General features: G+C 39.1%; 1 protein-coding gene across 1 annotated transcript in view; it reads left to right on the top strand.

Annotated features, from left to right (window-relative positions):
• The first annotated feature begins 3,123 nt into the window (after positions 1 to 3,123).
• The window catches only part of Gucy2c (guanylate cyclase 2C), a 77,692-nt gene continuing 65,531 nt past the window's right edge, over positions 3,124 to 15,284 (top strand). Inside the window, 3 exon segments of the mRNA NM_001172959.2 lie at positions 3,124 to 3,479; positions 13,227 to 13,339; positions 14,722 to 14,786. Of these exon segments, the coding sequence (NP_001166430.1) occupies positions 3,254 to 3,479; positions 13,227 to 13,339; positions 14,722 to 14,786 (404 nt within the window). The 5' untranslated portion in view covers positions 3,124 to 3,253.

Here is a 15,284-nt window from a genome sequence, read left to right as displayed (position 1 = left end):
TCTCTAACCTTACTGCTCACTGTTACCAAACAGCCTTCAGCATGTCTCATAACCCTGTCACTCCCCCCAGCAACATTTTGAGTTCCTCCTTTCTACGCAAGCCTCTGTCTACCCCAGTTCTTCTTTCACTCTCAAGAAATGAGTTGCCTCCTGTTTCAGAAAGTTTAAATCATCATACGCAACACAAATTGATCTTCAGCCCACAAGACTAGCAATATGCGCACATACATTAAGAATCCTACAGTACTTTTTCACCTTGTTGAACATTCTGTTGCTTCCCACTCCCTATTCTGTCAGCCACCCTCTTCCTCCCCTTGCCCACGCCTTCTATAGTGCTCCTTCCTAGCAACATTTAGACAACACGACTTTCACCCTCCTCTTCTGAGGAGGAATGTAACTTCTGGTTATTGTCAGAGGTTGAGTAGATTTCCAGAACAGCATATTCTCCAGGTTCCTGTCTGCTATTAAATGCTTAGAATTATACACATTATACCTTTCACTTTTACTAATTGATGTTTGATTTGATGGAGTCCAAATTGCATTTCTTTTTGTACATAATCTGACTACTAGACCCCATTAGTTAAACCAAGAGAGTTTGGGTCTTCACAAGCAATTTCTAGCCTGTCCAGGAGACAGGATTTCCATCATAATCCAGGGTCTGTCCTGAGGAAGTCCATCCTTTTGTAGGCCCTGCAGTAGGGAATGCAACTCCCAGCTGAGATACAGAAGTCCCTGAAAGGTCCCTTCAAGTGATGTAATGAATAGCTATAGTGCAAACTTTATAGAAAACAATTTTGGTGGTTCACTTCTATTTTATTGAGACTGAAATTGCAAATAAGATTACTTCTATGAGAGGGCTAGTACTACTTAGAGTTCTTAGTTTTCACAATTTTTAGGTTTAAAATATAATTTCACTATACACGGTCATTAAGTCATTGTTGTGAACAATGACATTATTTGAGCAATCTCACACCATGCCTCTTTTTTAAAAATAATTAACTTACACAATTTAAAATAGGCAAAATCAGGGAACAAATCTTATCATCAGTGTGGTTAGTAATTTGCCTAATGTTTACTTTTAGTAAGAAATGGAGCTCAAAATTCCTGCTGAAAGATTTTGCATGTTTCATTTTTTAAACTTATCAAATAATATTTTGTAATGTAGCAGTATAAAACTTTTTATGATTTTAAGGATAGTATTACGATTCTCCATATATATACATATATATATATATAGAGAGAGAGATACATATATATATATATATATATATATAGTGAGAGAGACAGAGACACACAGAGAAAGTGACAGAGAGAGAGAAAGAGAGAAGGAGACTTTTTAGGGGAAATGACTCACAACAGGCTGGCAGGAAGCCTGATGCTTTGGAATACTGCCAGTTGTGGCTCAGCCCGTATCTAAAAGCCTGAGATACAGAAAAGCTATTAATATAACTCTCAGTCTGCGGGAGAAGGATTAATCACCATGGGAGTGGCTCGTGTAAGTCCTGGAGTCTGAAGACCGAGAAACTGGAGTTCTGGGAGGTAAAGATATTGGAAGAAGAGTGCATCCCCCGCCCTCTCACTGTTTTCCAACTTCCATTTAAATCCAAGATCTCTTCCCAAAACTCCATGGGGGCTACTCTCACAGTTGCACTGATACCCTAAAATGCAGTGTCCACAGACAAAAGTCACGCTTTTCTCTTTTAAATGTGCATCCCCTCCAGAATTCTAGAGCTCTGCAAAGTGCTTTCTTGTCTACCTAGCTGACCACATCAGGGATCACCCTTGATTCCTCCCTTCCCCTGATGCATCAAAAACAGTCAAGTAGTAAGTCCCTCATTTTCTTCTGTAGATGTCTCTGGAAACCATCTCCAAGACCATAAGCCTCCTTCAACTCTCATTTTCACTACAGAAACAACCTCTCCACGCCTATCTCTTTCCAGAGCATTCCTTCCATAGTGGGCCTACGGTGATCTTTTTAAAATTTATCCCTTTCTTGACTTGGGATATAATCTCAAATGTTTTAGAGCTGTTCCTTAAAGATTTTGTAGTACTGGGCATTGAACTAGGGCCTTCTTACTGAACTAGATGTGCAACTTGGTTTCAAAATATTTTATTTTGAGACAGGATTCCTAGGGTTTTCTAAGTCTCTAAATTTCACAGGCTGGTCTTGAAATTGCAACCTTCCCAACTTGGCCTCCCATAGTGCTGGGATAACAGATGTGCACCATCACACCCAGCTGAAATTTTAAGAGCTTGTGGAAGGCTCCATGGTCTGCCCTCACTGCCCTGTGGCCTCCGCATTATCACTTCATCCCCAACTCCCACACTCTCACCAGGCTGTACCTCTTACAGCTCCTCACACACGCCGTGCTCCCTCCTCCTGTGCTCTGTCTCTCAATTCAGCTAACACCTGTTTGTCCTTCAGGGATCCATCTAAAGGTTACTATTTCAGGGAAGCTTCTTTGACCTTCTGGAATAAATTTGATTAATCTGTACATTTTCATTGTTGAATTTAGTTATTCATACTTATTTGGACAATGTTTGTCTTCCCTGCTAGAATGCACGTTCCCCGGGGACCTTAATGTAACTACATCGCTGTGCCCCATATATGGTCAAGTTTCCCTGTAGAGCTTTTGATTGGATGATTGAGACACAGCCCTTGCTGAGAATTCCGTTTTGATGTGCAGTGAAAAACCCAAGTATTGGGGTTGGCATTTAGCTCAGTGGCATAAGCGTCTACCTTGCAAGCATGCAGTCCTGAGATCATCCCTGGTGCCCCCCCCAAAAAAACCAAGTACTAATAATCTATCATATCTGTGGAAAGCATTAGCCCTTTGACCTTTATTTTCCATTGCACAAAGCTTGTTATATAAAACAGACTGTCCTCTTCCTCTTTTCCCTTTTCTCAGTGATGTATCTCACACTGATGTACTTTTATTGGGTGAGGTACAGGTGATCTCCACGTTTATAACTCTGACCTTTCTGTGAGCAAACATCCAGAGTGAACTTTGGTTTATCTCATACCATAATGCAGCTGCTATTTGCTGGAAGCAAGCAGGTTGGGTTCCAGGCCCATGTGACCAGTGGGACATGACCAGAAAGAGCGTGGGGAAGGGTAGAACCAAAGACTCAGCTAGAGGCTGTTCTGCTGGAGTTCCTGTGTCACTGGAAGCCAGAGCAAGCCAGAGCCTGTGTCACTGGAAGCCAGAGCAAGCCAGAGCACCGGGAGTATGGTTGGGAGGAGAGCAAGGTCATGAAGTCACCACTGCTGGGCCTGGTTGTGTGGTCTCTGCTCCTCCAGCTCCTCCAGCCGGGGCTGGCGTTCTGGAACTCCCAGATAAGTCAGAACTGCCACAACGGTAGCTACGAAATCACCGTCCTGATGATGAACAACTATGCCTTCCAAGAATCCCTGGAGTCCTTGAAAACAGCAGTGAATAAGGGATTGGACATTGTGAAGCAGCGTCTGCAGGAAGCTGGTAAGAACACAGTAAATAATCCTCTTCTGTAAGTTACCATGTCTGGGGACAAAGGTTGCTAAGAGAAAACCTTGTGTACTTCGACTGGTCATCCAACCATCTCCAAGGATCTCCTTGAAACTCCTGTGTATTTCAAAGCAGTAGATTCGCAGGGAGAAGGATTTGACCCCACTTGGTGTACTAACTCATAATCCGCCCTGCTGTGCTCTGGGAAAGGCTTTAGCTATGAAGTGTAAGGCGTTCAGCAGGGAGACACCCCAGTTAACACTGGGTTTATTGCCTTGTTCCAAGGAGGCACTGTGTTTCCTTCTATCGCAGCTGGGGGCAAAATTTGGAATGGACCAGAGCAAACAAGTAAAATTTATAGGGACACTTACTCTTTCTCTGGGCTTTTCATTCATTTTTCCGTGAGCTTGTTGGCTCTTTATATGGTTGCACAAAGGACCCACAGCATACATTCGCAATCAACCTGATTGTTCCAGCTACCCACTATATCCTTTAATTATAAAAACCAATTGTATAATTTTACATAAGTGAAAGAGAAATTTGTCCATGATAACGTTTAGCTACTTTGATGTTTCCAGTCTCTTTTCCATGCTTCTTAACTTCCATGAGTATCTTGTGAGTGGGTATACAACATCCCTTAGGAGAGACGTCACCCAAATCACCTAAAACTTCATATGACCGAAGTCCATCCTTTTTAATTTCTTGTGATTGCCTTTAAAATACCATAATACACATTTTTGGTATATACTTATTTTATTCCCTGAAACTAGATTTCCACAAGTAGATTTATTGAGTTGATAAGTATTTGATACATTACAGTGGTTATTTGCAGTTTTAAGGATAGTACTCTTAATTTTCTCCATTTAATATATGGCAGAAATAAGAGCAAAAAAGCTCATATATGTATAATAACTTACTTCTGTGCATATGCCATATCTCTCCTGTTCTGTCTGAACTAAATTTAGATGTAAATGTGTGGATCAGACCCCATTATTTATTGAGGTAGTGGGGTATATTGGAAAGAACAACTGGATTTGAAGTCTGAGGAACTAGTTTGTGGTGTCTGCCTCAAAATTTTCTCTGTGACACTCCGTTTCCTCTTTTCTGTACCTGTCATGTGATAGGTAAGTTTTAGGTTCTTTAGTTGCAATATCTCTTTACTCACCACAGCTCTGAGGGGTTGGCATGGTTGACACTGGTTTCACAATAGAAATTAATAACATTGTTATGGCCATATAGATATTCTGTTTGAAATGGGATTCAGATCCATTTGTCTGAGTCTGAAGACTATATCACATTGCCACTGTGAGATTTTTACCTGACATGGGCTTATTTTTTCTAATGGCATGGAGATATTATCATTAGAAGCAGAGATGTGGAATCTGACAGATCTTGGTTTCTATTCCTGACTGTTTACCACATATAACTTCAAGCAAGTTTCTTAAACCTCATTTTGGTCAACTATAAAATCAGGATAAGTAGTTGTTACTTTGTGTGCATAGAATGTGAACTCAGTGAGACAATTCAAATGATCTTGCGCACTGACTGAAACACAGTGAATGATCAATAAATGGTAATTGCATTGTTGCTGCTGCTTCTATTTGCTACTATTAGAAGAACACATGACCTGGCATACGAAATAAATGTTTACTGTAGAGATTTGGTTAAAGGCTTGATTTCTAAATTCATAAAACCTGAATTTGAATTTCTATTCCATTATTTACTCGTTGGATGACATTGGCTGAATTAAATTTCTAAATTTCACTAATTTATAGAGTTATTAATGGTGAAGTTGATGAGGTTGTTGAATGGATTAAATAAGTGGAGAGTTCCATAGAGATAGAAAAATAAACAATGATGTCCAGCTTTTGCATTTGATAATGTGTTTTGTTCAGTAGATGTTCATACATAGTGAATGTAAGAGGAAATGGTTTTGGAGAAAAAGATTGTTCATGTTCTAAATATCTTGAGCATTGTTATTTGGAAAAAAAATGTAAGTGATCATTGCTTTTTGTTATACTTGGGAAAGCCTTGTAGGTCAGGAAGAACAGATGAATTTGGTGGAATACAATGGGGAAAAAGAGACTACTTTAGTCTAGGGTATTAGCTCCTTGAAGATGCATGCTACATGCCTAAATGGATGGGACATACCTGCATGTGTTGTCCTGTGCTTACTGGACCTTTCTCATATGCCCTGCACCTACATTCCAGTGTGGTGTGGCTCAACCCCACTTTCAGGCCTACCTACACTGGGAAGAGAGGGTTCTGATGGGAAGAGAGGGTGCTGAGCTCACCAATGTTCTTCAGATTTCCATGCATCCTCCTTGGCAGAGAGCGCAGGCAGGATACAGATGAAAAACAGGACTTGGAACTGCTTACATAAAAGCTGAAATTTATTTGAAGTCAAAATGTGGTCTGAAAAAAATTTTTTTTTGAGAAATATCACTTGGGATCTGAAAAGACAAAGGGAAAAATCCTCCTCAACTAATACTGTTGTAAAGTACACATAACCATAAAATATGCAGACATAGCATATTACAGCATGCTCCAGAGGAGTAGATGTAAAATGTTTTGGTCTCAAGACCTCTTTACATTCACAAAAATTACTGAGAGCCGTGAAGAATTTTGTCATGTTATTACATGCATTGATATTTATTAGACTTGAAATTAAAGCTGAGAAGTATTTTAAACATGTTTAGATAAAGTCACTAAAAATAGCAAATAATTCACCTGTGTATGATAGATATGATAATACTGCTATTGAACACAGAGACTTCACATTTTTTCTATTATAATTTTAAAAATTTGGGGATTGGAAGTCCCATTTGTTCCAACTATTCCACTTTTAGGCATATTCCCAGAAAAACTGAAAACATCATATCACAATGATAAATGTGCACCCATGTTTATAGCAGCACAATTTGTAATAGCCAGATCTTGGAAACAACTGAAGTGTCCATCAACTGAGGATTGGATAAAAAAGTTGTGGTATTTTTGTACAATGGAGTACTACTCAGCTATAAAGAATGATCATATTGAGATATTTATAAATAAATGGGTGCAGCTTGAGACCATACTCATAAGTGAAATAAATCAAACTCACATGTATAAATACCGAATAGTTTCCCTAGTGTAAGAAATGGTAAGAATACATAAAAATATGTGGTAAACATGATTCTCCATTATATTTCTTTGAAGCCTTATAATTATAATATTAAGCCTTATAATATTAAGGCTTATAATATAATCCTTATAATTATAATAATTATATTATATATAAGGCTTATATTATATATAAGGCTTTAATTATATATAAGGCTTATATTATGATAATATAAGCCTTATAATTATAATAATTAAGCCTTATAATATTTCTTTGAAGCCTCATTAATTGGAATGGTTTTATACTGGGTTGTTTGATTTTACTGTCTGTGATGGTATGAACAGTTATTTTGAAGAAAACAAGACAATATAATAGCTAGTGCTGATTTAATATCATCTTGTTTTGAAGTCCCATGAAGCTTTTGTTCTTCTGTCTCCATCGTTTATCATGTTGTATCTTATTAGATTTTTTTATATGTGATAGTATAAACAAAAATTTTTATAGACAAGGAGATAATATAGAAACCATTGTTCATTTTCTGTTAATTGGTTCTAAATATCTTGCAATACTTTCATTCTCTTGAATGGTTTTACACTGTCATGTTGTGTTTGATGCTATAATATACGAAGTTATACTCAAATATTTCAAGGAAAGAGACATTATGGTAGCTACTGTTATGTCAAGTTATCTTGTGGTGAAAAACTATGTTGCTTAAATTGTTCTGTTCTGACCTGTGTTATTATGTTGCTATGTCCTCTTTTATCTTAATCTCCTTCTTTTAACTTTTTCAATAAAAATACCAATTTTTAATAAAATAAAATACCAATCTTTCTTCCAAAAAAAAATTTAAAAAATTTTAAGACAGGGTCTCACTAAGTTGCCCAGGTTGGGCTCAATTTTGCAATTCTCCTGCTTCAGCCTCCCATACTGCTATGATTATGGGCATGCACCATGAGTACTTTTTATTAAAGGAAATCTGTATTTCTCAAACCAAAATAAAGTGGATGAGAAAAGTGGTATTGGGTTTACACTTTTACAAATGTCTTTCACGTCCACCTTAATATTCATTTCTAGGACAAAGATATTCTCATATTGGTTTCTATATTCGGTCTTTTACAATTATATATATATATAAAATATATATATATTATATATATATATAATTATGTATATATTACATATATGTCATGCATATAATAAACTATATTATATGCTCATGAAAGAATGGAAAAAGCCAAGAGCATCTTAGTATAATTATGAAAAAAGTTTTGACCCCACAGATCCTTTGAAAGGAATTTAGGGTCCCTCCATGACTCACCATTTGAGAACTGGTGCTTTATAGGCTCATAACTTCTAGAATCAGATTGCACCACATTTGCAACCCAACTCTACTACTTACTAGCTGTGTAACATTAAGCAAGTTAATCTTTCTAGGTCTCCATTTTCCCGTTTTTAAATTAGATGAATAGTACCTGTGGGATTCAGAGGAGGATTAAGTAAAATGAGGTATACAAAAATTTTATATCCTATGCTGTGTATGTGACAGACACCTATAATCCTGACTGGTCCAGAGGCTCAGGCAAGAGAATCTGAGTTTGAAGTCAGTCTAGGCAATAGAGCAAGACTCTGTCTCAAAATAAAAGGGACTGGGGATATAGCTCAGCACTGGAGTGCTTGCCTAATGTATATGAGACACTAGGATCAATCTTCAACTCAAAAGAAAAGGAAAGAAGGGTAGAATGGAGGAGAAAGAAACCATAATTCAGTGACAGGTATATAGTGCTAAGAGATCTCCAGTTTTTCCTACCAGTAAATAGAAAAGACCGGGGCTGCTGCACACCATGGTTCCTATTTTCCCAGGCCCTACGCAGGTTTTACACTCGGGGTTTTTCTGCACCCCTCTTCCTGGAGCCCAGGAGTCTTAAACGGGGGATAGTCAGTGTACCTCATGAGGGTAAGAGGGAGCAGACCTCTCATAGGTACGTGAGACCCACAGGGATGAGCTGATTTAACACTAACAGAGATGAGCACCGCCATCTTCCGGGATTCCTGGTTCCATTTTGCGCCTGCGCACTGGCCTCACTGTCTACCTTTGCTCCTGGTGTTGTTCCCCAAGACACTCTCTTGCCCTGTTTTCTAACTTTGTCTCATGCACTCTTCCAACACCCCCAGCCCACCCCAGCTTCATGTATTTTGCTCTCTTGTCTTTAGATTCCCTAGATTCTCCCTCTTGTTATGAGAATTAAATAGAATAAAGGTTATAAAGCGCTCTGCACTGTGGCTGTCTCTTGTCTACACTCTAGTTACTATTAAACCCATCACCCTCCTCGCCTCATCCACTGATTTGTTGTGACTAACCTGATCCCACTGATTGCCTTCTTCAGCTTAGCACTGACGTCTCTCATTTGGATCCTCTCACTGGAGCAAAGCATCACAAAATAAACGTTTGATTAAAAAGGTAGAGGGAAATTATGACACCCAGTTGGCAGACACACCTCTGAAGTGGCTTTAGGAGTACAAGAGATGCTTCTGTTCTCCGATGGAACTAGTCTCTACCTTCAAAAACAGTCCTATCTGGATGTGTAGAAGAAAAATTTTGGTGCTGAAATGCTTTATAGTTAAAGGTTTATTAAAACTTTGTAGACTGGACAAACCTAGTTTTGACCCAACTTAACATGTGAAGAAACTAAGTAAAAAAATTAAAACAGCTTGTGCAAGAACACACAGAAAGTCACTCATATAATGTGAGGCTGGTGACTGAGATTCCCAGGCTCTCTCTAGGAGTGACAAAATTAAGGATGTCCCTGCTTTGAAATCAGACATATGTCATTATTTATTTATTTATTTATTAGAAGAAGACTATAATATATGAAAAGGTGGAGACAGAAACAGAACAAATAGTTCTGTTACCTGATTATTATTTTTCAAAATATGGTACCTAGTAATTTCCAAGAGCATTATATAAACAATGCTTTTGCCTCCATTTAAAAATCAGTTCTTCATTATACAAAAATTATAGTTCTTCTGGCAAGATCTGAGGCCAGATGTACAGTTCACTTTGGTCTTAAGATAGACCACAGAGAAAATACCTATCATGAGGAGTGGTACTTTGGTAAGTAAGACTAGCCACTCAGATGACCAAGCAAATGTTTTAAAGGGAAACATATTTTGAGTCCCTGCATCACTTGCCAAAAGGACAAATTTGTGAACCAGAGTGAAATCCAACCAAAACTTCCAACTCTTTCAGGAAACTAATGAACAAGTTATTTCCCCCCTTTATTCTAATGATGAATATTTAACACAAAAGATGTTTTTGTTTTCTAAGATAAAGAAGAGATTTTGTGTAGATTTTGCAGAGCTACATAATTTCCTTCCCTGCTGTTACTTTTCTCAATGCTGACGCAAAATATGAGTCACCCAAAGTTAAAGGAGGAAAGGTTTCTTTAGCTTACAGGTTGTAGAGGTTTCAGTTCATAGCTGGCTGGCTCCAAACAGAATGCCATGGCACAGGAGAATCACAAAACAGGCAAGCAGAAGACAGCAAGCAGCCAGCAATAAGCAGCAACCCTCTTTCTGCCCCTTGTGTCTTATCCAGGCTCCCCATCCTTTGGGTGAGGCAAGTCTAACCCTAGCATCACGCATGAATCAATCCCAGCATCACATCCTCGATTCCAGCAGTGCATACTTTAGGTCCAGGCATCTCCAAAAAGCCCCACCTATGATCACATGGGGGACATCTAGATACAAGCCATAGTATCTGCCTGCTGAGAACAAAACCAAACCAAACAACACTTTCTTTATGAAAAATAGATAGCAGACTGTTAGCCACTTTTATTTCACCTGAGAAATATGCCCATGGTCACCCAGATCCACCAGGGGACTTCCTGATAGTATCCATGTGATAATCCTATACACTATTTCTCTGTATCCTGAATTCTTATGAGAAAATAATTGTGATACAATGGAATTAGCTGAGATCAAGTAGTCTTACTCAGTGGTAAATTTTATTAATTTTTTGATGGATCATTTAGCTAGTAAAAGATTGCTACCTCATACATGAGTTTGAACCCGAAATATCAAAAGTGCACAAAGAGTTTATGTCTTAGGCACTTTCCTATTGCTGAGATATAATACCTGACACCCATGACAAAAAAAGAGGAGAGGGTTATTTTGGCTCACGGTTTCAGTTTTATGGTTGGCTGGCTCCAAAGCAGGGATAGGTTAGCAGAGGGAAATGGAAGAGGAAAAGGTGCTCCTCCCTGGGGGGCTTATAAGCAGAAAGAGAAAGAAACAGCCAGGGAGAAGATGCACCCTTCCTGGTTACACCTCGGTGACCTGCTTCCACCCAGGCCCACCTCCTGACTGCACATTCAGCTGCTGAATTCATCAGTGGATGCACCCACTGGTGAGTGTAGAGTCCCCATGATCAGTCACCTTACACAGACTCAGTCACCTTACACACACAGAGGCCATTTTAGATATAAGCCACAACACTTTTAAATAAAGTAATTACGGTTTCAATTCCAAATCCATCATCCACTAAATATGAGACTCCGGGGTGACAACTTCTTGGAAGAAGCTTCTGTCTTGGCTCTATTTTCTAGAAAATTAAGACACCCTTTTGGTGCTAAAATTATAAATCTGAGACACAGACATGATAGCTTTTCATTGAGTGTTACAACACTAGTGATTATTCTCACTTGTACATTCAGCTACTTGTCATTTCTGTTGGAAAGTCTAATAGCATCACATACCTCACTTGTCCAACTGAACTCTTTTTTTTTTTTTTTTTTTTTTTTTATTTAAGAGGAAAAAGAGAAAAACACAAAACAAACCAAAGCGGCGTAAGGGTACACGCAATACAGAACTACAAAACAAAACAAAACAAAACAAAACAAAACAAAACAAAAAACCATAACAGTAAGAAATTACCTGCTAGTAGATTACACACTATTTTCTTGAAAATAGTTCCTCAAATCACAGTATCAAAGAACACAAGGTGGACATTCAAACAGGGAGACTGCAAACAGCTGTGTTCAATGTTCCAAAAACATTGATAAAGTCAGCTATTTAACACCCCCAAACACACTTGCTGTTATATCCGTTAGAGCTCCTTTTCTTTTTTTTTTTTTTTCCCTCTCTTTTTTACAACAAAATTTACACATCTTGGATTTTATTACTCCTTAGTGCTTATTACTTTCTTTGGGGGGGGGGAAGAATACAGTCAAATATGGCAAAACAAAGCTGTCAGTCAATACCAAGGATAGACGTAGCACATGGTGTAGAACAGAGTACAAGTTTATCAACAATGCCAACTGAACTCTTGATTCCTCCATTCCCACACCCCAGGGAGGGACTTGACTCTCCCACATTCTTTCCTGTCTTGGTTGGTAACATTCCCTCCGCTTGATCATGCCAAAAATATTGACATTATCCTGAAACCTCTTTTTTTCATACATTTAGAAATCCCATCCATCAGCAATTTCTTGTCAGTTTCACCTTCAAAACATACACAAAATACAATCATTTTTCCTTATTTTTGCTACCTCTACTTTACTCTGAGTTAACCTCAGGTAAATATCTGCTAACCAGTCACTCTGCACCAATCCATAGAAATTAGTTTTAAATGGTGGTCAAATAATACCATTCTTCAACTCAAAATCTTCTAATATATTCCATCTTTTCCCAAAATAAATTGAGATTTCTTACAAGGGCTACCAGGCCAATCCTGCCATGACCTTCCCCTCGAACCTTACCTCCAGTCTGTCCATGCTACCGCTAACTCACCCGTAACTATATGGGTCTCTTTGCTGCTCTGAAACATGCCAGGAATGATACCACCCGGGATTTTTGTCCTTGTTCCAACAGAAAACCATACTGCATTGCTCACTTTCTCACATCACACAGGTGCTGGTTCCCCTTAGGGACTTCTGTGATCACTCTGTCAGAAATAAGATGGTTCTGTGTGATCCCCTAGTGATAAAGTAAGTCGCGGTGAAGGCCCTGGGTTCATTCCTCAGTGCCACATAAAGAAAAAAGAAAGGAAGGAAGGAAGGAAGGAAGGAAGGAAGGAAGGAAGGAAGGAAAAGAAAGAAAGAAAGAAAGAAAGAAAGAAAGAAAGAAAGAAAGAAAGAAAGAAAAAGACTCAAGAAAACTCTATAGCCTTATGAACCCTGGCAGCAGACAGAACCAGCATTTTGGGAACATGAATGAACAGTGTACCCCTGAACCTGGGTCTTTGCTTCCCTCGTACTTTCCAGATCTCCGTGGGAAACGTGCCTAGTCTGAAATTATGAAAAGAAGACAAGGAGAATGGAAACCATAATGAAATGTTCTTAAAGTGAACTGTAGTAATAGTCACACGACTCTATATCTAAAAATTATGGAATCATACTCTTAAAATGGGTGATTTTTATGGTAGGTTAACTAGACCTCAAAAACATTGATGGGAGAGGAAAAAAGCCCAGAAAGATGTAGAAAGAGGAAAGAAGTGACCAGAAGTAAAAGAAGGACTCAGATTTCTAATATTCTTGGGCCTGAAAACGGATATCCATTTGGAAAAAGATAAACTTTTCAGCTGGTGTAAAGTACAGAAAATTAACACTAGTTTTCTATTTTTTCTTATTTCCGGACAACAGCTTTATATGTCACTGTAAACGCTACCTTTATCCACTCAGATGGTCTGATTCATAAGTCAGGTGACTGTCGGAGCAGCACCTGTGAAGGCCTGGATCTACTCAGGGAAATTGCTGTAAGTATTCGCTGTGTAGAGGTAGCTCCCACTTTCCTGGCCCAGGACTTCTCCTGGGATGAAACTGTACACATCCAAGAAGCGTCTCCTCTTGCATCTCTAGCCAGCAGCTGCAGATTTGAAGGCAGAGTACCTTGGCTTTATTGCATAGATCTCCCAAGTGACAAGTGCCTTTCAAGGATCTAGGAAAGTGGGTAGAAATTTAGCAATCTACTAAGCTGCAACTTGCAGTGGTACCTTGGCTAGCAGTGACCTTGGAGAACTTCCGAAGGATTTTTCTTCGGATATTTTCTTTTAAACTGATTAAAAATTTTTTAAAGTTTTAAATGTTGGTATTAACTTGCTTGCCTTCATGTCCCTCAAAAAATATCCAAGGACTCATATTTAAAAACATATTTCAAGACCCCATATTTGGGGGCTGGAGATGTAGCTTAGTGGTAGCAAGCATGTTCTGCATTCCCAAAGCCCTGTTCAAACCCCAGCACTACACACATGCACACATGTGCACGCACACAAAACCACCTACATCAGATACCTGTTTCAAGTTGTCACCAGGTTCAAGCCACAGGCTAATTACTAAGGTTTAGATGCAGAACATGACTTTAATAGTAGTAGCTGTAACGTCAAAAGCTAAAAATGGGAAGAGGGAGGTTCTTGTCTAGTTTCTCCTCTCTGTCACCAACATCCAACCCTCACCAGAGCTTTAAGGAGCTTGAGTATTACAGGGTCTCTTGAGGTAAGTAGATATGCAAGTCACCCCATGTGGGTGATCTAGGAAAAAGATATCCGACAACCAGCACATTGGGAACAGAGCTATGGTTCTAGAACTTTAATCAATATCCTCACACTGACAAGATGTGTCACCCCCACATCAGAATGGCAGCCTGTGTGCAGAAGTGATTCTCGGTCTTGGGAGAGTAAGGAGTGGACAAGGGTGACTTGTCAAATTCCACTTCCTAGGTCCAGATTCCTTTAGAGAATAAGATCCACAATCCCCCAGCTGATTGCACTGCATGTTAATCACTTCAGCCCCACTTTGTGACTCTGACACTGAAGCTCACTCCTTCCACCCCTAAAACTACCTCACCCCAAGACGCTGCTGAAGTTACAGATTGCCAGTCCTTCTCCCCATCCTCTCCTCCATAAGGAATCCACCTTTCCTCTCCTCTCCCTCAGATCTCATTATCCCTAAGTTGAACCTGACCCAACCCAAGGCTTCACATGTGGCTTCTTTCTTTTTTACCTGTAATGTCTCTGGGTCGGGGAGTGGGGGAGAGGGGACATTTCCTAACCTTCTGGGAGACTTCCCTGGTCACTTCTTTTCTGCCCATTGACTATTTGGTTCACTTTCAGACTTCAGTGTTTGTCTTTTTCTCCTACAGAGACAGAAACGGATGGGCTGTGCCCTCATGGGACCCTCATGCACATACTCCACCTACCAGATGTAGTAAGTAGTCTGATTCGCTGTTGTTTTCATATCGCTGTGCCATGAAGTCAGGAGATGATTTCACAATGTAAAAGATTTGACAAACAACAACGTAGCCAAGGCAACACAGCAGGGCCACTGGGACACCTCTGATTTGCTTCCTCTCTAAAACTCCCTCACCTTTGTTCAGTGTGGGGTGAACTAGAGTAGCCTTCAGGCTGAGTCTAACTCCAGGGTGTGAGGGGCTCATGTGATCTTGGAATAACTCAAGGAATTTAGGAAGGAAAAAAAACCACAGTACTGGCAGAGAGGGTGAAAAGGAGCGCGATGTCTCAGTGTATCTACAGGACACTGTTCTATACTTAGATTTCTTACAGTAGGGAAAATAAGATCTTTAATGTGTAGATTTATTTGGGAACAATATAAATGACATACTTAAGTACTTGGTACAGTGCCTTAATTATTTCAGAAAAACAAATCTCCAATCTATTATAAAAAGAAATATTTCTCTAGTTTTAG

The sequence above is a fragment of the Cavia porcellus genome, unplaced genomic scaffold, assembly GCF_034190915.1.
Source record: "Cavia porcellus strain 051 isolate PalLab524CR breed Dunkin Hartley unplaced genomic scaffold, mCavPor4.1 scaffold_27, whole genome shotgun sequence".
NCBI lineage: Eukaryota > Metazoa > Chordata > Mammalia > Rodentia > Caviidae > Cavia > Cavia porcellus.
Note: the sequence above shows the minus strand (reverse complement) of the source record. Positions and strands in the feature narration are given on the sequence as shown.